The 24,018-nt window shown below is 43.7% G+C and overlaps 1 protein-coding gene across 1 annotated transcript in view; it reads right to left on the bottom strand.

Moving 5' to 3' along the window:
* The window catches only part of EPHA4 (EPH receptor A4), a 106,497-nt gene extending 82,780 nt beyond the window's left edge, over positions 1–23,717 (bottom strand). Inside the window, exons 1-3 of the mRNA XM_064666555.1 lie at positions 23,569–23,717; positions 22,589–22,656; positions 17,577–18,240 (exon numbers count right to left, since the gene is read on the bottom strand). Coding sequence (XP_064522625.1) covers positions 17,577–18,240; positions 22,589–22,656; positions 23,569–23,659 — 823 coding nt within the window. The 5' untranslated portion in view covers positions 23,660–23,717. The remainder of the gene's footprint in view (positions 1–17,576; positions 18,241–22,588; positions 22,657–23,568) is intronic.
* Between the last annotated feature and the right edge of the window lie 301 nt (positions 23,718–24,018).

Below are 24,018 nucleotides of genomic sequence, written 5' to 3'. Positions count from 1 at the left end.
TGAATTTCAAGCATGCATGGGTGTCACAGTATGGCTTAAAAGCAGTGACCCCGAACCACCAGAGCTGATGGGTTGAGATTTAACAACCTAGTTTAGGTGGTAGAAGTCATTAGCAGTTTGGGATCAGCTTTTAACTTTGGATGGAGGAAGAGAGTTCAAAAATTAACTAGATACTCCCTGCCAATATCCATCATCAAGCCTCTGCCAGCAATGAAGCAGCTCTTATTCACTGTTTATGCAGCTCATATCAAACTTAGACCTCAAACTCAGGACATTAAAGAGTCCATGCTACATAGTAATTTGGGACACCACCTGCCTTTAGAAAATACAAGCAGGATGTTTAAGCAAATGAAAATGTCCATGAGCCAGAAATTTCCACAGCCTGTGTTTAACAGAGGAGCTCAAAGCAGCCAAGGATTTGCATAGATGCGTCTGCACCCTTCCCTCCTGCTCACCTGAAGCCATTCCTGAGGCTGTGCCCTGAGCCATGCTTGGAGGAAGGCTGAGGAGGGAAAGTCAAGCATGGCTCAAACACCACCCTGCAGTACAAGGTACCCTCTGAAGCTGGAGATTGCTCAAGGAGCCCGCGGCTCCAGGACTGAATGAGGCAGCCTCAGGCTTCTTCTGGTGTGTACTCATTGGCACTGGCTTCTCAGGGCCATAGATCCTACAGAGCCCTCAGCACTTGCCCTTGGGACTGCAGGTGCTGACTCAGCAAGGCTCTGGGCTCTTCAGGCTGAGAGCAGCCCTGTGAGAAAAGGCAGGGCTTTACAGCACTTCCAAATCCACTTTTTAGCAAAGCCTAGTCCAGAGCCCCACTCCTCCCCTCCCCTTCTGGACCAGAACTAGTGCTAGTCAACTTCCTGTGCTATCCCCTTAGCAGTTTAAGTACATCAATTTGCCTGACTTACTTTGTCCCAGTAAAGCCAGCAGTAACTTACCGTGGCTTGCAATGTTACCTCCTCTTACGCTGCCTTAAGGCACCGCTGTGTTGCCTTTCCTCTCTCTCTAAATGAATCTTTGTTTAACCAACACGAAATTAAATGCAGAGAACCAGAAAGACCCTTCTTGCCTTTAAACACTTTCCACTGAGGACAAATATTTTTGGTGACTGATATTTTTAAGGTTTGGGCAGTCACATGTGAGTTTACAAAAGACCCCTTTCAGATTTTGATTATTTATGTGCTTCTTTCTTACCCAAATAGATACACTGAAACAAAGACAGAGCTCTGACCCCAGCTGGGTGGCAGGCACCTTCCTTGCCTGACACTCGCCCAGCCATGAGCCATTGTGGCTCAGGTGAGGACTTTTGGCAATGCCACCTCCACTCAGCTGACACATCCTTTCTCACTGCTCCATGAACGTCACTGCTGACCCCAGCCCTTATTTCCTGCTACTCCCTCCCTGTTGCAACGACATTCCCAGCACGAGCTTTAAATAACAGCCTGGGGTATAAAAGGAGTGACTAACTCTTTACATTTCCAGTCATAGGCAGCGCTCTCCTAACAGGCAAGAGCACTGACAAACCCTTCCTGCAAAACTCTATTTAGCAGACGTTTTTCTGTGGAAAGATGCTCATAATCATATCTTAGGACAATTAGAAACACAAATTGTTTTTACCTTTCTCCTCCCAGCCACTGGCTGGCTGTGCCCTTGAAGTACAAGCCAACACAGCCAACACAGACAGGTAGGACCAGCTGCTGCAGGGAGTGGGGCTGAGGCCCTGGGGGATGAGACCTCAGCTCAGCCTGCTGGGATTCAGCAGGATCGCTCTGCAAATGCAGGCTCAGGCAGGAACTGCTGGGTCAGAACTGGATGAAACTAAACAGATAAGAAAGCCTGACTTTTAAATGGGGAAGAGCATCCCAGTGGCCAAGGCAGGTGACAACCAAAGACCTGAATATGCTGCTCTCATAAGGGTTCAGTGCTCTTCAGACAGGAGTAACTGGACAGGTATAGGGAGCAAAGTCCCCACCTCACATGATAAAGTGAGGTCCTAATATGAAGCAGAGTCACTGTAAACGTGTCATACTTTATTGCCTTGATATTGCAGACTCCCATGAGAGCATTACAATAGTCTTTAGGATTCTAAGAAACTTCAACATTTTGATACTAAAATCAGTAGGATCTCTCAGCTAAAAAATACACTTCCAGTTTTATTACAAACTTAAAACTTTGTGATTTGCTAGCATTCATATAATTCAAAGAACAGTTTCTCTGGCACTTCCCTAAGCTCAGGAATTTACACTAGCAAACAAAATGAGTGTTGTAGGTTGAAGTTACTCTTTGATCTGGTAAATAAACCCATAGTAAATTCAGGTTCAGTTACAGTATTTAAATTTATGACATCTACAGTGCTGTAACAAGTTAGTGACAAATGCCAGTTTCATATAGAAAACATGTATTAACATGCACAAGGTACAAAAAAGAAAAATCAATTGGTTCTAACAGATGTATCAAAATGTACTTTGGCAGTTTTATACAGTCTTTTATATGTATTTGTCAATACATTTGATTGCAGTTGCAGATACTATTAACAACCCACTATTACAAAGAAATTGCTAGTTTCATACCTGAAAAGTAAAATTTGCTTTACTGATACTTGTGTGTGCGCACTTACATGCATATTCAGCAATGTAGTCATTGTTATTCCTGAAATTTCATTTGCATGCAAAATACCTCTGGTGCAAATTACCAATAACATAAGGGAGCCCATGAAATGTTAAAGACTTCAAAGGATGAGAGAAAAAGTATTTGCATTTTGGGCCTGATCCAAAGCACATTAAAGTAAAGGGGAATCTTTCCATTGGCCGCAACAGATGTTCTGACTCCAGGAAGTTTTGATGCAAGTTATTGACATAACAGTAGACTAGCAAGACCACAAAATCCACTATCTGAAGAAACTGAAAGTCAACTTTACTAAATACTGATTTACTGCTTTTCATCATGGCAGTTGTCTCTCAGTTTCTCCCAGGACAGTCTTTGCTGCCTCTCCTGTTGTCCCCAGCACATCTTTCTGTTCAATAACCCACATTCATTCCAGTTTTTACACCTACACTTTCTTTTCTCTTGTTCATGGCTTTTAAATTCTTTCTCAGTCTGCAGATACATAACTTCCTAATACTGTTTAATTCCACAAAAGTGACATAGGAGACAAGTATCTATACAGGTCAACATAAAAACTGTCAAAATCTGGTTTGATAGATCGCTACCTATAGAGCATGCAGATATCAACTGCTTTCAGTCTTTAAAAAACTCCTAGTGGGTCTCATAACAAAAGTAAACTGCTAGCTGCTCTCATCTGTTTGAGAATAATCAGCTTAATCAATGTTACTTCAGCAATCTCTGCTCTACTCTATCAATGTTTTACTGCAACTTTTCATATCGCATGAACATAATAATGCCTTCTATACCAGGGCAGAAAAAACCTGTTCACATAAAGGACAGGAAGCACAGTGTGGTAAATGAAAACAAGTGACTGGACTTGTAACAGTGCAGGTACCACGTAGAGAAATAACAACAAGTTTATTTAAATAAGCTTGAATAATTTATTCCTTTTAGGAAGGAACATTTTTCCTGGCATGATCCAAAAAGAAATGAACTAGTAAAAGGAGCATTTCTCTAGCACAAACGTTATTAACAAATGCCATAGCTATTCTAGGTGTGTCACCAGTAAGCAAAATCAAACCCACTGCAATAAAACAAAACCAAAAAAAAGGTACTAGGACATAGAGTACATTTTTCTTCCGCTCTATACTTCAAAATCATAAGGACTCCTCATATTTCATGGTAAAAGGTTTTATTTCTTGGTTCCTGCAGCTCAAGTAATGATATCGTAATTCAAAGGTGGTGTAAGGCTCACTATAGCTCTGACCTCGTAAACAATTTTAATATCCCTTCTCCGCATCTCAACAGATATAGGACTGCACCTGAGCTGCCAATATCTCCTCAGTAGTTACCTGTTTATTCAACTTTTAAGAGAGCACATGTGCTGCACATTAAAACCAACCTGGATGCAAAGAGAAGGCTTCCATCTGTGTGAAAGGGCCATGTTTCAACAAATATCTCAGGTGCATGGGAGGAAATGCAAAATTAAGCCAAAACACAGCACAGACCCACAAAGCAAGGCACACAGCACCACACCTGCTATGTGCATCTACTCTGGGCCACTTGAAGTGTCAGAGACAGTGTCAGAGATAGTGTGCTGCTCCTGAGCGATGGGAGCCGTTTTGCTGCAAACAGGGCTGGAGGGAGAATCCAGGCAGAAGCAGCATTTGTGCTCCTCTTTCCAGGTGAGCCACTAACGGGAAAAGCTCTTCAAGGCTACTCCACAGCACCCCTGTCACACTGCATCATTACAACAGGCTCAGATAAGGATGGGACACCAAGGCCAGCAAAACAAACCAGCTTCGAAGCTCCTATGTAGAGCCAGGATATGTTGGAAAAGCCACAGCCTGTTCAGTGTCCCTCTGCAAAGGACTGGAACAAACTGATAGAGGGGTATCCAAGATGCCTAAGGAATGTTCTGTTTAGCTGAAACTAGCTGATTAAACTGGAAAACTGAAAGGCACAGCAAGAGCTTAGCAGCCAAAAGACCTCTTCAGACTGAAACAGTTTCTCCTGAAGGAAAGAGGTCAGGAGACAGTATGATCAAGTCTCTGTTTCTAGGTCAGACCTCAAGAGCTACGTTTCTGCTCTAAGACAATGGGGATCCGATAACAACTGTACAAGAGCGCTTACCACAAGAGATGTGGATGGAGATGATCCCAGTTAGTCTATTCCCCAGCCCCACAGGAGGATAACCTGTACTTAAACAATGCTACTAGATGTCTAACTTCGAAAATCCTCTGATACAGAGATTCCCCCACATCCCTGGGCAATCTGCACTAGCATTAAAGATCTCTGTAATTATGAATTTATTTTTTTTTTAACTTGGGTCTTGCCTAATCTTCTGTTTTTGCATTTTAAGCCTGTTATTTCCTGCCATGTTATCACCTCCATTTTTACAGCCACCTTCTACACACTTCTGGTTAAAGAAGAAAGGTAAGAGATATTTCAAGATATCTTCAAATTTAAGCAAGTCCAACCTTTGAACGCCTAAAAGTGAGCTGGACAGAAAGCACTAACACAGGCAAAAGATGCCTTAGTCTCTTAAGCCTGCTTAAAGGCTACAAATCCATCAGTCAAGGTCTCGACTAGTTAAAAACCCACTGCCTAGTATTTCAATTATTTCCTTCTGGAATAAGGCCAAAATACACTTGTGGATGTGAATAGGTAAAACAGAATCCACTACTTTGTGAAAAACCTCTAAGGAACAAATTGAAAAGTGCTCTCAAAAATTTATTTCCCCTTACCACATGTACTTATTTGTTATCGAAGCTCTGCCTGCAAGATTCACGATGCTCTGCTCAGGGCAATAAACAATTTATTTTGAGAAACCATGTACAGACTGAATGAAGATATAGAAATTACGATCTAACACAGAAAGAGGCAGGTCAGATCAACACTGGGATATCTAGATAGTATCTCTATAGAGCATCAGCAATGCTTAATAAATTTAAATTTATACCACACTTCTGGCTCTTCACAAGGTTTTAACATAAAAAACTGCAACAAAAAAAGTATCTGGCAAAGGACAGAGGTTATTTTCCAAAAATAGTTGTGAGGTCTGATTTTCTTTTTCGTTAGCACGACTCATCCATAGCCTCATTACATGGCTTACAACTTCCCTGCACAAAATCAGTGAGAGCAGTGGCATCAATCAGGTCTAGGTCTCTAGACTGTGGAAAAACTCCTGGGCAAGATTAAGAGCCTTTCTCTGATTCCTGCCAACACTATGGCATGGGAAAGGAGGAGTTTTCATCCTTTTAATCATAAAGAACTGTAGGTAAGTTGTCAGAGAATCTTCATATTCACTTCAGATTGTTTTATAATGGGCAAATTCTGCCCTCATCTATACTCTGACAACCCCTACTAACTCTGAGTGACACAGGTATAGTATTTGACCTAATTGCATTTTGAAGCTCAAATAAGCTTCTTGCATTCTAAACTGAGACAGACAACTTTTTTCTTTGCCCCACCCACAAGTCCCTGTGACACAATACTTCTGACACATTGCAAATTTCTGAAGTATTATTCCTTCCAAACAAATATCTTCCTTGTTATTTAGCCGGGCTGAAGGGCAGTTCACCATCATTTATGGCAGAGGCACAGAGAGGAGGGAATAGCAATTACTCAGCATTTGTTAAAGCGACGGCCTCACCTTTAATAATTGCACAGTCACATTTCTTTCCACAGGGTCAACGAGAACTCCGGAAGGGAGACTTGCTGATTGACACAAATATGTTTGTATTTCAAAGGGCAAACTACAAAGTCAAATACAAGGCAATATTTGCACAAGAGTTAACTCTGTCATTCGGTCATTCGGCATTCTCAAGTCATTCGGCATTCTCAAAGAGCTCAACAATCCCACGGAAAAATGTCTCTCCTTTGCTACAGTACATTTTTAACTCAAACTTTAATACAGGTGTATGGAGAGGTCAAATTAGCATGATTGCTGCAGAAGGCTAGCTAAGCACACAACCACAGGAAAGAGGAGTTAGTGGTGACCTTTAAAGAAGCAGAGCAATACAGTGGGCAGAGCTCCTGCCCCCCAGCATCCCCACAGTGAACTGGCAGCAGCTGAACACTCAGCACAAGTTAGAGCAACATGGTTCTCTAACTGCATAGACAGACAAACCAATGTCCAACCAAACAGGTAAGACAGAGAGGAGATCTCCTTCTGCACACTCTCATACTCCAATCACAGTTCATCTTGAACTAAAAGGACCAGCTCTGCACAGTCACCGTCCCAGTGCAGACTAATGGGAAGGAGATGAGATAATAAGGCCAAATACTACCCTTGGGAGTGCACCACTCCTGTTAAGACAAGGGCAGTTCCCTGCAGTGCTGGATCAGCCCCATGGTGCCCCTCCACCAGCCTCAATCACAGCCAGTGCTGCTCTTTCACAGTGGACAAGATCTCCTCCCCTCTCTGGAGCCAGCTGCCCTCCTTGAAATTGCTGCAGTCACGCTCCTTCCCCTTCTGCTGCGGGTGACTGTAGGTGGATTTTGTTCTCTTCTCTCACAAATTAAAGAATCCTGAAACTATAAACACATCCTTTCACAGTGCCCACAACTCTTTGAGCTCACTTTCCCAAGCTATTGGGTGTGTTGAATTCAAGGTTACCAAGAACATTAATTCTGGGCATACTGAAACTGGGCACTGAGAGCATGTCTTCAAAGAGCCACTGAGAACTTTAAGGTGAATCAACTAAATGGATAAAGGATCTGCACATGGGTAGATTCAGCAAAAAAGGATGGAAACAGTCTTGTGGGTAATTAGTGATGTACCTTAAGTTATGCTCACTGACTTCTCTCCTTTAGTTGATTGCTTTCAACTTTCCTCCCCACACAGACAGGCCTTTGAACCTCAAAGCATTACAAAACTGTGTACATTATCAGCCACGTCTATATGCATGTGTGTTGTACTCAGCACCCACTGAACTGTCATGTCCAGCCTAAAGTATTGGATCCAGTATTTTCATCTTGTATGAATTTTTGGAAGTAGTCCAAATTTGGGTAGCCTGACAGAAGTACATCTGGGAGTAGCACAGCACAGTTTCTAATGTGCCATGGGAATGACTTCAGCAACAAACCTCAAAAAAAGTTCCTTCACATTAAGTGTAACTATTGCTACTCTGAGATTAAATATTACCTGGAAATTACTCTCATTAACTGCAGAGTCCTTGATTAATGAGCAGGTGGAGTGCACATAGGGACCTGGTCCTGATTTCAGCTGTCTTATTAGCTCTACCCTGGACACTACTGATCACCACAAAAATAAATGAGGAAATCCAAGAACTAATTACAAGTGGACAAAATGTGTCAACCTAATAACTGTGTTACGGGACTTCAGAGATTAAGGGAAGGCTGGCAGATGTGCAAGATGCAAACACCAAAGCCACTAAAAAGAAACAGCAACAGAACTCTGTTATCTTCTCACGTCTCTGGTGTGTGAGACCGCAGGAAGCCTCCCAAGAAAGTCTCCATTTCAGAACAGCTCCACAGCCATCTTGATTACTGCAATCATTTGTTCATTATTTTAACACCAATGGCCACAGGAGGAACCTTCAATGCTTCCCCTGACTCCCAATCCCACAAGCAGGGGCCATCTCTCCCACCAGGGCACAAACACTGAGAACTGCCCCAAGGCCCCAGGGAGGCCAGCATCAGGGAGCAGGAGTTTGGCAACCAGAAAGCCAAGGACAAGAGAGAGCATCCCACCTGGTGCTCCTGGAAGGTGCTGCTGCAGGTGTGCAGGCACCCAGGCTGGGGCTGCAGACCACACATGGGGAAGTCAGAACCATCTTCTTCAGTTTGTTGGCAAACACAGCTGTATCTAAGCATCTCCTGCTATACTTATCCAGCAGCCACTGCCCCCAAGGTGTGAAACAGTAGGGACTGCCTACACACCTTCTTTTTAATTTGTGTTTACTTGTCTTTTGAAAAAGCCCAAAGAAATCTTCTACACACACCAGCTAAGTACAACAAAACCGAATACTCCAGCATCAGAAGGAGTTCAGCCAACTTGTGCCCTACAACTGATCTCCTATTTCTCCCTACACTTTCCTTCTAATCCTGTTTATAATTACACAAGCTGTCTGATCTTTCCAAAGCTATCAATTCCCTCAAATCCATTTTCAAATTGCCATCCTTGAAAGAGCCTGGGCACTGGATCAGCCAGTCTCAGCTTGACACAACCCATGCCACTATTGATGGCTCCCTGGAAATGCAGGGGTGCAGCTGGCCAGACCCCGAGCAAGTGTTGCCCAGCCCCAGCAGAGAAGAGGCGAGGGGAAGGTATTGATCCGGTCCTTTTAACATGCTAATTTGCCCATTGGCTGCTTCAGTCATTGCTAGGCTGGACACTTCAAAAGGAAACTGTTTTCAAAGCAGCGATGTCTTTTTCAACAGCAGAAAACACTTAAAACTGAAAACAAATGAATTCAAGCCCCAAGTTCACAGAAGCTCTGGTTGGTATTTTTCAGCTCTCCAGACAGAAATGTTTGATGTATGGAAAGACAGACTTGTTAATTAGGGCTATTAAAATGTGGCCTGGCAAAAAGCCTCTGAGATTTAAAATAAGAAAATCCACACCCTCTAAGTGCACACTTTATTAATATAAAGATAGCCTGTATTAGTATCGAAAAAATTCAGCCATAATATCTTGAAGTGTTCCATTGATTCCCACACACACACACACTTCACAGAAGAATAAAATGTAGTTAAAATTAAATTTCTGTAATTCAATTTCTGTAATTCAGCATCAACACTGGAACACATTTTGGCCTTTCTTAGCATTGATAATGGGGAAAATAAAGGCAGTTGTTCAATCCCTTCAACCGCTGAGAACACATGATGAAGGCCAGACAAAACCCTCAGTGTGACAGAGACATTATTAAAGTATTTCAGAAAGCAGCAGCATTATTGACTAACGCCTTTGCTACCAACACACAGTTTTCAATCACTGGCTAAATACAATGTGAGGAATTGATACAATGGCAGGATTTAATTACTGGTCTGTGGAAGCAGTAAAATATGTTACATCACAAGTTGTGCAGATAGAACAGAAATCAATTCAGTGTTTCACATCTGTGTTTGTGGCTCCTATCATGCTCCTAGTAAAGCCTGAGGTAAGCTGTGAAAACCAGGAGTGTTCTCCAAACTAAGGGAGATAATGAGTAGTAGCTCTGACCCACCAGCATATTACCCTGCTTTCAAAGTGTAAAGAGACGAAAACTTGAATTTCCCTCCAAGTATGTCTTTATTTCCAAGGCTAAAGTCAGTCTTGCTTGGCAAGCAGAAGACCTGAACCCAAATGCAGCAAGAGCTTAAGTTACCAAGCTCAGTCTAGTCCTTCTCCTGTGGACCCTGACCTGAGACAGCCACAGCCCATCGAGCCCAGTGCCAGCTACACCAGCAGCACCAGCTGCATCCCTCCATGCCCACCTGCCCTGGCACAGGAAAGAATTTGGGATGCTGCTGATCTCTAACCCCTGGCTGCAGGGGACAAAAAAGCTGCAGGAGAGAGCAGGCAAATGGGGAGAGCTGACTGTCAACCTGACATTGGTTCTGGAGCAGACAGCAACATCAGAGCAAACTCATTCACAGAAACAAGGCATGAAGAGATAACACTAGAAAATATGAGCAAAATGGAACTTGCTTCCTTGCCACTAAATTGTCAGCTTTATGGGACTTCATGCTGAACAGTATGAAAAAAAATCCAATTTGCTTTGAAGCACATTAGTCTAACATCCTAATTATTGTTTACATTGCCATTTGCCTTCTATTAAGAATTGAATAATTACCCAGCGCTCCATAGTTTAAAAATACAAGCAAACAGGATTATCTGGGTAATTAAGACACTGTACTGCAGCTTTGTAGTGTGGCTGTACAAAGCATTCACATATACAAGCAGAAGCAATAGTTATTGATCTCCTTAGTTCAAATAATGCTTCAGGGAGCTCCAGCACGTAAGATGGGTCCCTCATTAGAGAAAGGTGACCAATTGCTTTTGAGGAGTGAGGAGGGGACACAGGACACTAGAGTCAGTCTTCCCTCTGGTCTTATCTCAACCACAGACATCCTGCATGGCTCTGGGAAGGTTCCCTAGTCTTCCCTCCTCCAGGTGCTGCAGCACAAGAGCATCCCTCCTCCTCTTCCTCCTGCCCAGGACCCCACCTTCGCTCAGGCTGCAGAAACCGCCGCCTCTCCGCAGCCTGAGCCATGCAGCACCATGCCCCCAATGAATCCAAGGCCTGTTTTCCCAGCACACCTCTTTCACTGAGTTTGTATAGATTAATAATAGTGAGATTGAAACCCACCCATCTAAGGAAAAAATAAAAAGTAAACCAGCAAATGGAGTGTTTTCTAGGCATCCATGACTAAATGAGCCAAAGCAAATACCAACTGTACAGCATAACTTTCCCCCCCCCACCCTCCTTTTTTCCTCCAAACCTTAATAGCCCATCCATATTGTACTTTAAACAGCATGACCTCCCCTTCTGGGTGACTATTAGGACAAAAGCAAAGTTTTTGCACGTTCCTTTGTTATTTTAAAGAGCCTTTCCTCCATTTAATTATGCCACCAGGTTTCACACTGTGCAGTTTACTACCCCTGTGAAATTACCTTCAAGTTAAACACTAATTGGACATCCAACAAAAACGAAAACTCCCCACAAACCATGTTTTTCCTTCTGGTTTCTTATAGGATGTAGCCCCAACACGACTGGGGTCCCAATTTCATACCACTGATTTATAAAGACACAAAATGAAAACCAGTACTTTAAAGAAATACAGTACATTCATGCAGCATGTGTTCTAACTTATATCAATAAACCTTTCAACAAATCCATTCTGAACAAGCCTGTGTTTTGGGAGCATTTAATGAGCCTCAGCTTTATTTCAAGCCAAAGGCAATTTTAAGTAAAGTTGAAATAAAGCAAAGTTAAAAAGAAAAGAAAGCCACTAAAACCAAAAATAAAATAAAATATGGGTTCTCGTATAATCATGAGGCTTAAGAAAGCAGAACTTTTCTCACAGATTATTTTCTTTCAATAAATAAAGACAGCAGAGCATTTCTGCATGTTTACTTACCCAAGTGCCGGGAGCCCCTTTTCACCACACTATAACCATGGGCCAAGGCCACTTCTGCAGCCTGTAGAGCAGAGGGAAGGGCACTAGACCAGGCCTGAGCAGGTCCTTGGTACAAAGCAGAAAAAGTGTCCAGAGAAAGTGTAATGCTTTTTTATGCATGTGTGTGCACAGAAGGGATCCCACCTCCTGAACCTGGTCATCCCCCAGCTGAGGATGCAGCTATAGAAGGGCTTTGTGATGGAGAACATATAGAGGAGATGACACACAAGAACCTGCAGCCCCACCAGGCACAAGAAGCAGCACTTCTATACCCCAGCCATCATTCTGCAGAGAAGGCCAGGGTTTTGGAGCACAGCACTCTCCCACAGGCTGGCTTGAAGCTGCAGTTTGGGGCAAGAGTGACAGTCAGCCATAGGCAAGAGGAGACTTCAAGACATGAGGAGCACACTGTGCAAATATTACACTATCTCTTAAACAAAGAGATTAAAAAAAAAAATAAAACCAGAATCCATTTGCATAAAATCCAAATCTTTGAGCTCTGCATAAACAGAAGGAGATTTTGGCTGGCTTTTCCAAAGGAAGCTCTTATCTCCTTTGTGAAGTGGGGAAATGGGTGTGCTACTTTGCATGAGGGTGTATACAAAAGATGTAAATGAGGAATTTGCTGCATGCAAAAGGCAAAGCTGGCGACAGCTGCCAATCCCCATTCACAGGGAGAGCCTCCCTAGTCTCTAGCAGGAGGAAGGAGAAGGGAACCAACATGTTTGCTTCCCAGGGAGGTGAAGCAGGCTCTGAATATTCATAAAATGGCCATTTAGTCATGGGAGTGTTAATTGTCTCTGATTCACAAAACTGTGTGACCTCACCTGCTCCCTGCAATATTTGAAAAGGATGTGGCATAATGGAATGAAACCAGATAAGATATTTATCTCACAAGTTTGGGGGGGCTTTTTAATGCAGTCTCAAAAGACCTTAGTGTATGCTGAGCATTTCTTTAATCACTTCTCACAGGCGCAATAAAGACCAAGCTCAGTGGAGCATATTATTAGACAGATAATAACCCTTACCCAGCCAAGATCTAAATACCAAACTCATCGCACACAAGATGAGCTGTCTGGAAAGTGTTGTTCTGCCTTTTTTTTTTTTTTCCCTATAAGAACACACACAAAACCCAGAAGATGGGCTGTTAGTCCCACCAAAGACTACGCGGACCTACCATGAAATTCATACCACAACAGCTCATCTGGCTTTCATTCTGAGGATCGTGCTTTTTACCAGTAATACACAGAATAAGGACCAGATATTGCTCCCCTGTGTACTAGCAGAAATTTTGTCGGGAATTCAGAAGGAAGCAATCCCAGCCCTTCTCCAAGCAACACATGAAGGGACAACTGCAGCTTGACTTCTGAGGAGGCCAGGCAGGAGAAAAGCAATAGAGAGCCTGCAGTGACATTTAAATGGAGATTTTGAAATGCACCAGGTGGTACAAAAAAAATAAATAAATTCACAGAGGGAGGAACCCTTGGAAGGTCTATTGAGCTACATGAGAACATAACATAACCAAATCAGCAGAGAAGAGAACCAACTAAATTTGGTTCAGACAGACTGTGTTTCAGTATCGCTCCCAGGCCCCGCCTGGTAGCTTCAGTCTTCTCAGCTCCTTTTAAAACATAACATGTTGAGTCTATGCATTTTTTTTTCCCCTCTGCCAAAAATAATCAACCTGAAAAAAAATCCTTCTGAAACCTCAAATCTGCACAGTCTTAGTCACCCTTCTGATTACCCTTTTGTGCAGCCAGACTGTACATCAGTGCTATTCTGACAAAAAAAGTTATCTATGACTAAAATGGGAAAGTACACACAAATTATTTTACTTCCCCACCCCTACAAAACCCACCATCCAAAAATCTTATCGCAGAAAAACATATAATTAGACTGCACCCTTCTGATGTAAACTGAACTGCTGCTTTCAATGATCACAGCCACTCTTCAAAGCCTCTGAGATAAAAAGAATCTTATCATTCAAATTATTACTTCTTAGGGATGCTCTTATCAAAGTTCGAAGGAAAATTCTAAAAACAGCAGTGATATGAAACCAGGACTGAGCCATATTTTAAATGACACTAGATTTTCTGCCAATTGGCCAATTCACAACTCAGAAAAAGCAAGTGTAGATGAAGACAAAGCTGTTGGCTCTCATAACCTTTACAGTATCACAGTAAAAATCTCAACTGTCTCACATATTTATACTAAATGGCAGGTCTAAAATTGAGATTTGTAATTTCACAGCATCAAAATCATCACAGATGGCTACAGTCTATTGCTTCTTTAATCTGTCTTTTCTCCCTTCCTGCTTGTTTCCCCCCCCCCTTTGAGTAAGAAAGATACGTGTTTTATCATAAGGAAATCGTAACTAAATCCAAACCGCATTATATTAATGTGTAACAAAACAATTTACATAACAATGATGAGTAGAAGAGAAGTTGAAAATTACTTTATGTCTCAGCTTTGCCCTAAAGCACTAATTGCCTTAGCCTTGAGATGTGACACTAGTTGGGATAGTCATGTTCCATCAACAATATTCCACATTTATGCTCTCCTAAGTGGACAGCCATTAACATAGAACATTTGAGGGAGAATAAACAGTAACAGAAAATTAAAAAAAAAAAAAACAACCAACATTAGATTCACAGCTACAAGTGCATCTGCGAGCAAAGAATCAGTGCTCACCTAATATTTCTACTGATCAGGACCAATTTTGTAGAACCACTGCCATGACACACCTTTGAAGCTTCCCAAATAAATATGGATTAAATACTTATCTCCTTTTCCTTCCTGCCCTGGGTTTTTGCATATGTGCATACACATCTACTTATGTATGTTCAGTAAGACAATCATCATCAATAAAATCAGCTGGAGAAAAAAAATAGCAGTCATATTCAAACACCTCCATACCACCGACACAATTTTTTAAAAATCCCATTCAAGGTCAGAAAGTCATTAACTCCCACTACAGAAATAACTTTAGATGTGAAGTGGCTTTCCATTATGCTTCCCACACACACATCAGAAATTAAGCAAAAGCATCTCAAGGAAAATGCATTATTTAAAAATCGGGAGATTGAGTGAACTTGAAGCAGCTCACAGGACAACCCAAGTGCCAGCTGGTCTGCCCCAGCACTGTATGGCAGGGAGCAGGTCTCAGGAGAAGACACGGAATTCCAACATCAACTGCGGATCTCCCAACAAGTGCAACTGGCCTGAACTATTTCTGCCCACTGAGCTTTTGTCAAACATTTAAGATCTTAATCAACACTAACTCTGACCCTAGGATCACAAGGGAAGATGGATGAGGAAACGGACAACCTCTGACCTTTCCTTGTATTTGTTCTGCCACAGCCAACCTACCGAAAAACAATTGAGGTGGAACCTGCTCACCAGCTCCAGTCCCAGACCAGCACCCTTTTAAAGACTTTCCCAAACTCAAACTCTCTCCCCCTGCCCCCAGTCCTCTGTACCAAAACCACAGGAATCCTCCTCACTTCATCCTCCTCCTCCTCCCTTCCAAAAACCTGTCAGAGCAGAACATTTGCTAAACGATGAAGTTAAGAGGGGAAAGAAAAGGGGAAACCTCATTCAATGATGTCAAAGGCCAAACTGCTTTAACAGCCTCACTGGAAACCAGAGAGGAACTGCACAGTTCCAGTGAGCTTCATGAATTCACCAAGAGGAACTTCCCAGTAAACTGTTCTGGCTGGAGAATGGCAAGTGTGAGAAAAGGAAACCACAAATAACCACTGATGAAATGGGTTTAGCACTCTCAAATTATGTGCTGGCTCAAATACTCTCAGAGTGACTAGCACAGGCCAACTTCACTCTGGAGAGCCCAAGAGACAGAATGTTCCTATTGCCTTTGTCAATATGGCATCACCTGATCTTCCTGTTAATTGGGAAACAGAAAATTGGGTTTCCTAAGCCCAAACTTGCTCAGGTGCAGCTGAGACCCGTTAGGTAAGCTGACATTCGTCTCTAAGGTCTAGTCCAACACTACAAAAATAAATTCAAAATGCATGTCAGTATAATCACTGCCCACCAGTAAAACCTCAAGAGATTTCCCCTCAACAACACAGGATTTGTTAGGCAATTAGCTCATCACGTCTGGGCCACTGACGCTGAAAAATGGTAGATCTGTGTCAATCAGAGTGACCCAGTGCTGACCTAATAGGCCTTTAGGAGAAAGCAGAATAATCCCTGTGCAATAAACCAAGATGTGCTCCTCCATTCACTTCCTCCTCTCAGAAGCCAGGCTGTAAATGTGTCGAGAAGCTTTACCCAGAAGTTATTGAGCTATTAAGAGAGTAACAGTATCCCCACAGCCACCAAGGGCTCTCCTCACGTCACCCAGTCAGTACCACAGCCACAGGTTCACACATCTCACAATAAATAGGTTTTCAAGTTTCCATCTCAATGGATTAAAAAAAGAAACCAAATATTAAAAAAAAAAAGAAAAAACCTGACTAATTTACCCCATAGAGGATGCCCTATCATTATGCTGCTCATCTTTCAGTTCTCTGTACAGCCCACACCAATTTTATTGCCACTATATCATACCTAAGCTTTTGTCATATAGCAAAAACTCTAGAAATTAAGGCTGAAGTTTACACTTAGTGCTTCTTTCCTAACAAAGCTTAATTTCAACACATACTGCTGAACTTCATATTGACTGTACATTAGTGTTCAAAAGAAATCAAGTAAGACATTCAAAAGACACCATTCTCTTAGGAGTCCAGCCCAAGAGCTGTCAGTTACTTGCCTTGCTAACTTGTGCTTAGTCTCAAGATCAAAAAAATGACCTCATGAAAAGCACACCAAGAAGATGTAAGGCAATTGGCTCCAAAAAACCTTTTCTAAAAACACGGTTCCAAATCCCCTAAGGAGCTGAGCACCTTCAATTCAGCACCAGGCAAAATTAAGCTCACTGACCTGTGCAAGAATCCATTTAAGTCTGATCTTAATTTATGCTTACATGAGCAAGAGTTTAGAAGCAGAGGCTAAAGATATTTTATTTATAAACTCCCTTCCATCCCTTCCCTAATCTTTTACAACTTCTTTTTCCAGAAAAGGGAGGTGTACAGAATATAGGTATTGAGGTTTTTTCTTTTAGGAGAATCTGTCTTTTATACAGACTTTAATCCCCAATTCTGCAGCACACAGGATGGTCTGTCTGTGTGTGTGTGTGCGTGTGTGTGTGTGGGAGGGTGGGGTGGAGACTTCTAGCATTTCTAAGAGTATCCTAGCACCTCTATTATTTAACTGACAATAGAGACTCTCTGAGAAATGAAAATATTTAACAAAGGCAGCAGTGTCAAATATCAAAGGGTATTTAGTGCTAAAAATTTGCGACAAGTAAAACACCAAAGACTTCCACTTCCCAAAGCAGGAAAGTAATCCAGCTAAAACTCCTGTCCCTGCCTCCCAGACTGGTTCTTAACCCACTGCATTATCCAGAGGAGACTTTGCCAGAATTTCCTGTGCTTAACAAAGTTCACTTGAAAGATTTGTCTCTTCAAACAACGGTAGCTCAACTGCACTGTTATGTAGTCATTCACATTTCAGTGACTATCATGAGCCAAATAAAATTTAGGCACCTGCTAGAAAATGTGTTTCACCTTCTGCCTATTATGGCACTATCATTTGTTTTACATTATGTAATTCTTAGCCTTGCCACCTGGAGCTATTGGACTTCTTCATTAAACCCCTCTGTCCCATCAAATCCCATGTGGCTGTTAATTACTGGCTTTACTCCATTTACTCTCATCTCTGATGCAATTATGCATTTAACTAAGCCCTAATGAAGAGTACAATATGGCTCATCCTACCTTGGCATTCACCATTGCGTTCTTCATAGCCAGCATTGCACAGACAGTTGCCAATGGGCACCAGCCATTCGCCATCTGCCCCACAGTACATTTTTGGCACATCCTTCTCTTCTGAGTTGTTGACACAGGAGCCACGAACCTCCACCAGAGAGGATGTATCAGCCCCAGTAATGGTGTCTGGAAACTGTGCCAGGTTCCGAACTGTCAACGGGCACTTCTTATAGAAGACACGAACAGAGACCAAAGCAATGCAGGCACCGACATCCTGAAAAGCCAAATAAAACCCTTTCTTGCTGAGTGGTCCTACATCCCGTATCTCTGTATTCAGCTTCATGATCCTGTCTCCAATGTCCACCTGGGTGAAGCTCTCGTCAGCAGCAATGGTATCGATCTTGGCAAACTGGCTCTCTCGAATAAAACGCTCCTTATCATTGTTTGATTCATAGTAATAAAGGTTGAAAGTCTCTTTGCAAGTTCCCATGACACCCGGCAGGCTGTTGCAGTCTCTGAGTGTGAACTTGATTTCAATATATACCCTTTGAGCCCCCTCACGGGGAATCCAGTCAGTTCGTAGCCAATTATTCTGACTGGGCTCCATCACATTGCAGACTTGATAGGTGCGGATCGGAGTGTTCTTCTCATCCATAATGCTTACTTCCTCCCACTGCAGAGAGGAAAAGGGGAAGAAAAATATATATCTGTATTAAAAGGAACAACTGAGCTTCACAGCAAACAATCTGCACTTCTTCCATTAAAGGGAAACAAACAAACAGAGGAACAAAAACAAACTAGCAGACCAAGTCATAGCCAGGACCTCAACTACTTGGACATTAAAGGAAGAATCTGTTCAGGAGAAACGAGTTCCAAATCCAGTAATGCCTCGAGGAGCAAACATGTTTTAAAGGCCCTTTGAACCAATCCAAGAATGCTCCATCAACTGACTAGGTTTATTTGCACTACAATTCAGTCCACAGGACCCTGCTTAGATTAGGGCTACATACAGGACTTCACAGACTCCCAGTGCAGAACTGGCCTGCAGTGTTTTCTCTGCAGTGGATAACATGTGGACTCTGTCTTGTACATGGAAATATCCAACGCTGACATAGCATGACTTGGTCACACAAAAAACACAAGACAGAGAGAATAACATCCACATTTCTGGCATCACTATCACACAGTTTAAAAATTTTCAAGCCAACTCTTATTATTTCTTTAAGCTGCCAACTCCTTTCCTGGGCTACCCATATCCCAGACACTCAGCAAACAGTCTTTACTTCAGAGCTGGCCAGAAATAGCTGTCTACAGAGAACTGGGTCCTTGATTTGGTGGCACTTAGAGAAGGAACAACAGCATCAGTCTACCAGCAACACTACCATAACTTCGTTATCCAAACAGAGTTTCTTAGTAGTGGGAAGGCAGAAAAAGAAGGAATATTACATATCTTTTTTTGAGGAAATGTCAGGAAACAGCTACATTCATATCATCAAAAACCCAAAAAGGTTAACAGAGAGGTAAAGTGCTGAAAGATCAGGGTAGCTTGCATGCTTCAAAACTGTTACACCCCTCAAATCAAGTTCAGATATCTTCAGAAGTGCCAAACTAACAGGCAACATGACTATGAAACAACAACAATACATGTAATCCAAGGAGGGTATGGAAAGAAAAGATTCATGAGTTCAGCATGATGAACTTAGAAAAGGAAAGCACACATACTCAACAGTTCTGAAAAAAAATTGTTTTAAGTATTATCAGAAACAGAAGAAAGTTTATCACAGTGCTCTCCTGGTGGTAAGAAAAGGGAAAGTACAGGCATTAGAGAGAGAAAAACCTTTCCAGAGAAAAACCCAAACCATAGCACTTCAATTTATATTATTCAATTTATTCTTCTTTTAAAAAATATTAGATAATGATATGCTGACTAGGTTTGCAGGCAATCCAATGAAGCATATAAAGTTATCCTTAACAGTAATAACTTTAAAGAGACTTCCCAGAAGTGCTTTTCAGAACTACTGAAGCCATGGCTTTGATAAACAGAAGCCTTCTTAACGTTAAAGGGCTTCTTGTATAATATCCTACATTCTTCTCACAAAGATTGCTCTTATGCAAGTGATTTTTACTTAAAAAGCTTCCAGCTTAGCTGAATCCGTTTATAGAATGACAGCAGTTAGCACCATGAGTCACTAGGAGCAGAAAGAATAATATTTTATTTGCTGCCTAGAGATAACTGCAAATTAAAATGAAGGAGGGGGGGGAAATCAATACTCAGCATGTCACTCCTTTTCAGAGAAAAGGAAAAAATAAATCCTAAAAAGTCATCTATCAATGTAAAGCGTAACATGTTGTTAGTAAGAAGACAGAGTTGTTTAATTTACAGCTGCCACAGAGCTAGTTTACAGTTACAATATTGTCTTTATGATCCATCATTTTCCATTCTGCTTATCTTCAGATTGTCTATGCTACCTATATTGTGTGTGGTACAAGAGGAAGGAAGAAGCAGAGGGAAATAATACTTGTTGATGGGATTTCCTTTAGTGCATTTACACAATGGAGGATGCTGCTAGAGGATTCAATAAAGAGACCGCTGAGGTCAACAGACAGACAGCAACTGAATTCAGCAACTTTTCTGATCGAGTTGTTAACACACCCATCTCCTGATCAACATACAAATATACAGAGTTGGGTTTATTTCATAAACACACAAACAAAAAACAAATGTGTGTCTTTCTGACAGAGCTGAAAATAACTACAGCCCCAGATCTCCAACCACTGTAAATGACTTGTAACTCTAAGTATGTGGTCAAAGCTGTAACTTTTTGCTTTCAAGCTGAAATTAACTTTTATAATTCAACTCTTCCCACAGTTTAATGATGCAGAGTAAAACATTCTGGGCACAAAACCTGCTTTTCAACTGTGAAATGCAAGAGTAAATCATTAATTACATTTATAATGCAATTCATTAATTCCTCCAGGGCTACTATATATTTGATTACTGCTAGTCACTGCCACATTACTATGTTTATCTACAGCCCTTCTTATCCACACAACCCTCACACCTCAGGAACAGTGTGGTACAGATCTAGAAAAATACTTTTTTTAATACACAATAAAGTATACACAATTAAAGAAAAACACTAAAGGACAGAATCTTCCCAGAAAGATAAAGGAGTTTGTCACTGCTGCTTGAAATAAATCTGCAGCATATGAAGTTAAAGTAAACGCTTTCCAAGCACTGTATCTCAGAGACAGGCCATATACTCTTAAATTTTTCACTACAGGCTTAAAAATAGAACACACGTATGTAGGTTTAGTGAAACGAGTCACGTCCACAATAAGAGCACACATCTTTTTCTCAAGCTTGCATGGTGCTTTCAGAAGAAACATGGGGGAAAAGGGGGAATCCAACAGCCATTAATAAAATACAGCTGTCCTCTGATCATTGATTCTACTGCTGACTTATTAAAACTTGTATTTTAGGTCCTGTTTTAATACACAGCATAGATACCCCTTGGAGAGCCATATAAAAGGCCCTGTCTCATTAACCGACCTTTCCAGGGTGCTGGATTAACAAGGAAGCCCAACTCTCACCGAGATAGAGCTGTACCTTTCCACACTGTCAAAAGATGAGGGCAATTGCCTGCAATCTGCAGTGAATGTGCACCGTGGGCGCTGCCAGAGGCCTGCCAATCACTTCCCCACTCTTTGAAAAACCGGGTTTTGGGGATAGCACAGTGTGCTCAGGCACAAGCCGGGACCGTAGTCAAGTTCACCCAGAACAACAATGGGGGAGCAAAACAATCCCCCATTCTCCCATGTTATGGTTATTCAGAGCTTATGCATAATGCATCACCAGCCAACGCAACCTCGGATTCCTTCCGCTCACTGCTGTTTCCTTAGCTCTGCTTCTTCTAATTACGAGTGGGAACGCACACACACACAAAAAAGTAAATTTGTAGGTTTCCTGAAGAATCCAGTGCTTTGTTGTGCACAGGTCCTGATCTTTCAGCACTTTTCTTTTCCAGTCACTTTGACTTTGTTACTACTGCTTAAGGATTACAAGCTGCTTTTGCCCATTTAATATTTAAGGGATTTGAGGGTTTTTTACATTAACGTTTAGTGTGCATTGCTGGCATTTTTCTTAAATTGCTCATTTGAAGAAAGAAAAAGCTTTTCTAATTGCTTATTAAAAAAAGTCCCATGAAGTACAGTCTCCTCCATACCCCTGCAACTCCAAAGTCCAACATTCTCGAGAGTTTCCCACAGAAGCACTAGGCACCCTGCAGGTCAGGGCACAGATGAGGGAGCAGCAAGGTGTCCACCCACTAATATAAAGCTAAACTAAACAAATAAAGCTACCTTGCATGCAGCTCCACTAAGCAAAGAAGCTCTAAGCCCCAGCAACGAACCCTCTTATCATCACACCACCACTGGGCAGTGCATTCAAGCAACCTTCTCTTACAATTGTCTTATTTAAAAGTACATCGAAAGAAAGTGCAAGGAATCACCATCAAGCACTGGGTGCTGCAGTTTATCTGTTCAGAGACCTAAATAAACGATGTTCACACCCTGAAATAGGGCAATGTCCCATCACACCAAAAGGTCTACCCTGTATATTGATCCCCACTCCTTCATCCAGAAATAGAACAGCAATTGCCCTGAACATCCCCCAGCCGAGACAGTCCACAGATAAAATAATAGCAGTCAAGAATGCCAATTCAGCCGGCAGATCACATTTCTTGTTGGTATTTCAGTTTTAAATAGGCATCTAAGCCCATGCCTCAACCAATCTCCTAATTCTGAAACCTCTTTTCTGCCCTTTTGGTTTCCACTTCTTCCATGACAGAACTATCCAAAGGGAGTATAGAGTTTCTCCAACAAAGAGTAATTCACTTGGTAAGCCAAGGAAGAAATCTGACCTCCTCACCACAATCAACAATAATCGAGCCATTAGGACTCTCTGAAAGTTACTAATCACCCCCTTTACCCTTTTGATCAGATAGCGGTTTAAAACTTACCCCTCCTTCCAGGGGACTTGCTATCCACCCCAGCTCTCCCTGAACTGATCTGGAATCCAGCAAGGTAACTGCAGAAAGGTACAAATAAAACAGATTAAATTCCAGCTGCCAAGAGGCAATATTAAAATAAATCGTTTACCTGAACGTTTCCATATGTGTGGAGCACGATCGCATCCACCTTCCACTCGAAATGAAATGTTAGTTCCGACCGCGCCAATATCTTAAAACACTTGGAAAGTCTCTCGGGGTAGGTCCGAGGAATCGCACGCTCGTTTCCCGGCGCGCCAGAGCCGCTCCCGGGCGCGGAGCGGCGCAGTCCCGGCACACCTGCGGGGGACAGCGGAGCGCCTCCCGGGAGCGCTGGGCACCGCATCTCCCGCCGCCCGGGACCGCGACCGCACCTTGGCGATAAGCGGACAACCGGTACTTCCCGGGGCCCCGGGAGGGCAGCCAAGCACCGAGAGACCTCGTGGGGGGTTCCCGAAGGGACTGGCGCCCCACGCCCGCACCGCGGGACGACCGCGGGCTTCCCCTGCTGAGCCGCCGCCGGACCGTCCCGCAGAACGGGCTGCACCCCGGCCCCGGGGAACGGCGCGGAGCCGCCGAGAGCTCCCGGGAGAACCGGTTTAATGAGCCGCCCTCGCGGCTCGGGGCCGCCCCGGCGCGGCGGCTCCGCTCCCGGGAGCGCTGCGGCCCCGCGGCGCGGCCCGGCCGGGAAAGGGGCAGCGCGGGGGGGAAGCGCCGGGCGGGCGGCGGCCGCTCCGCTCCGCCCCGAGACACCTGTGCCGGTGCCGCGGGCGGCCCCCGGAGCGCCGCCGGGGCAACTCCGCGACCGCCGGACGGAGAGCGACTCCATGGGACAGCGCGGGGCCGGCGGCGAGCGCGGCGGGGAGGGCACCGTCGCCAACCCGGGGGCAAAGTTCGGTGCCCCCGGCGCCCCGCCAAGGGAGCGCTGATCCCGGCCGCCGGCAAAGCCTCACCTTCGTTGGCGGGATAGATCCGGGAGCCTGTGACGGCCCCGCAGACGCCGACGAGGAGCGGGAGGAGGGCGCAGATCGGGACCCCGGCCATGCCGCCGCCGCGCTCCGGCCGCGCTATCCCAGCGGAATAAGTGCCTACATGGAGCGCGGCGCGCGATAGACATTGCCGGGGGGGCGGGGCCCGCCCGTCCGTCAGGCCCCGCCGCCAATCGCCGCCCGCCCCGCGCCGCGCGCCCCGCCCCGGCCCCGCCCCCGCCTCGCGCCCGGCGCGGGCAGCCGGGTCCGCGCGCTGCCACCGGGGCGGTGGGGGCGCTCCGCGGGGGGGGGCGAGGGGAGCGCGGCCCCGGGCGGGGCGGGCAGGGAGTGCGGGGAGATGGGGCACTCCGCGGGGTCTGTGACCATCACGGTGTCCCAACACAGAAACACGACGGAAAAAGGGGAAAAAAAAAG

Source organism: Pseudopipra pipra, chromosome 10 (assembly GCF_036250125.1).
Source record: "Pseudopipra pipra isolate bDixPip1 chromosome 10, bDixPip1.hap1, whole genome shotgun sequence".
In the NCBI taxonomy this organism is placed as follows: domain Eukaryota; kingdom Metazoa; phylum Chordata; class Aves; order Passeriformes; family Pipridae; genus Pseudopipra; species Pseudopipra pipra.
Note: the sequence above shows the minus strand (reverse complement) of the source record. Positions and strands in the feature narration are given on the sequence as shown.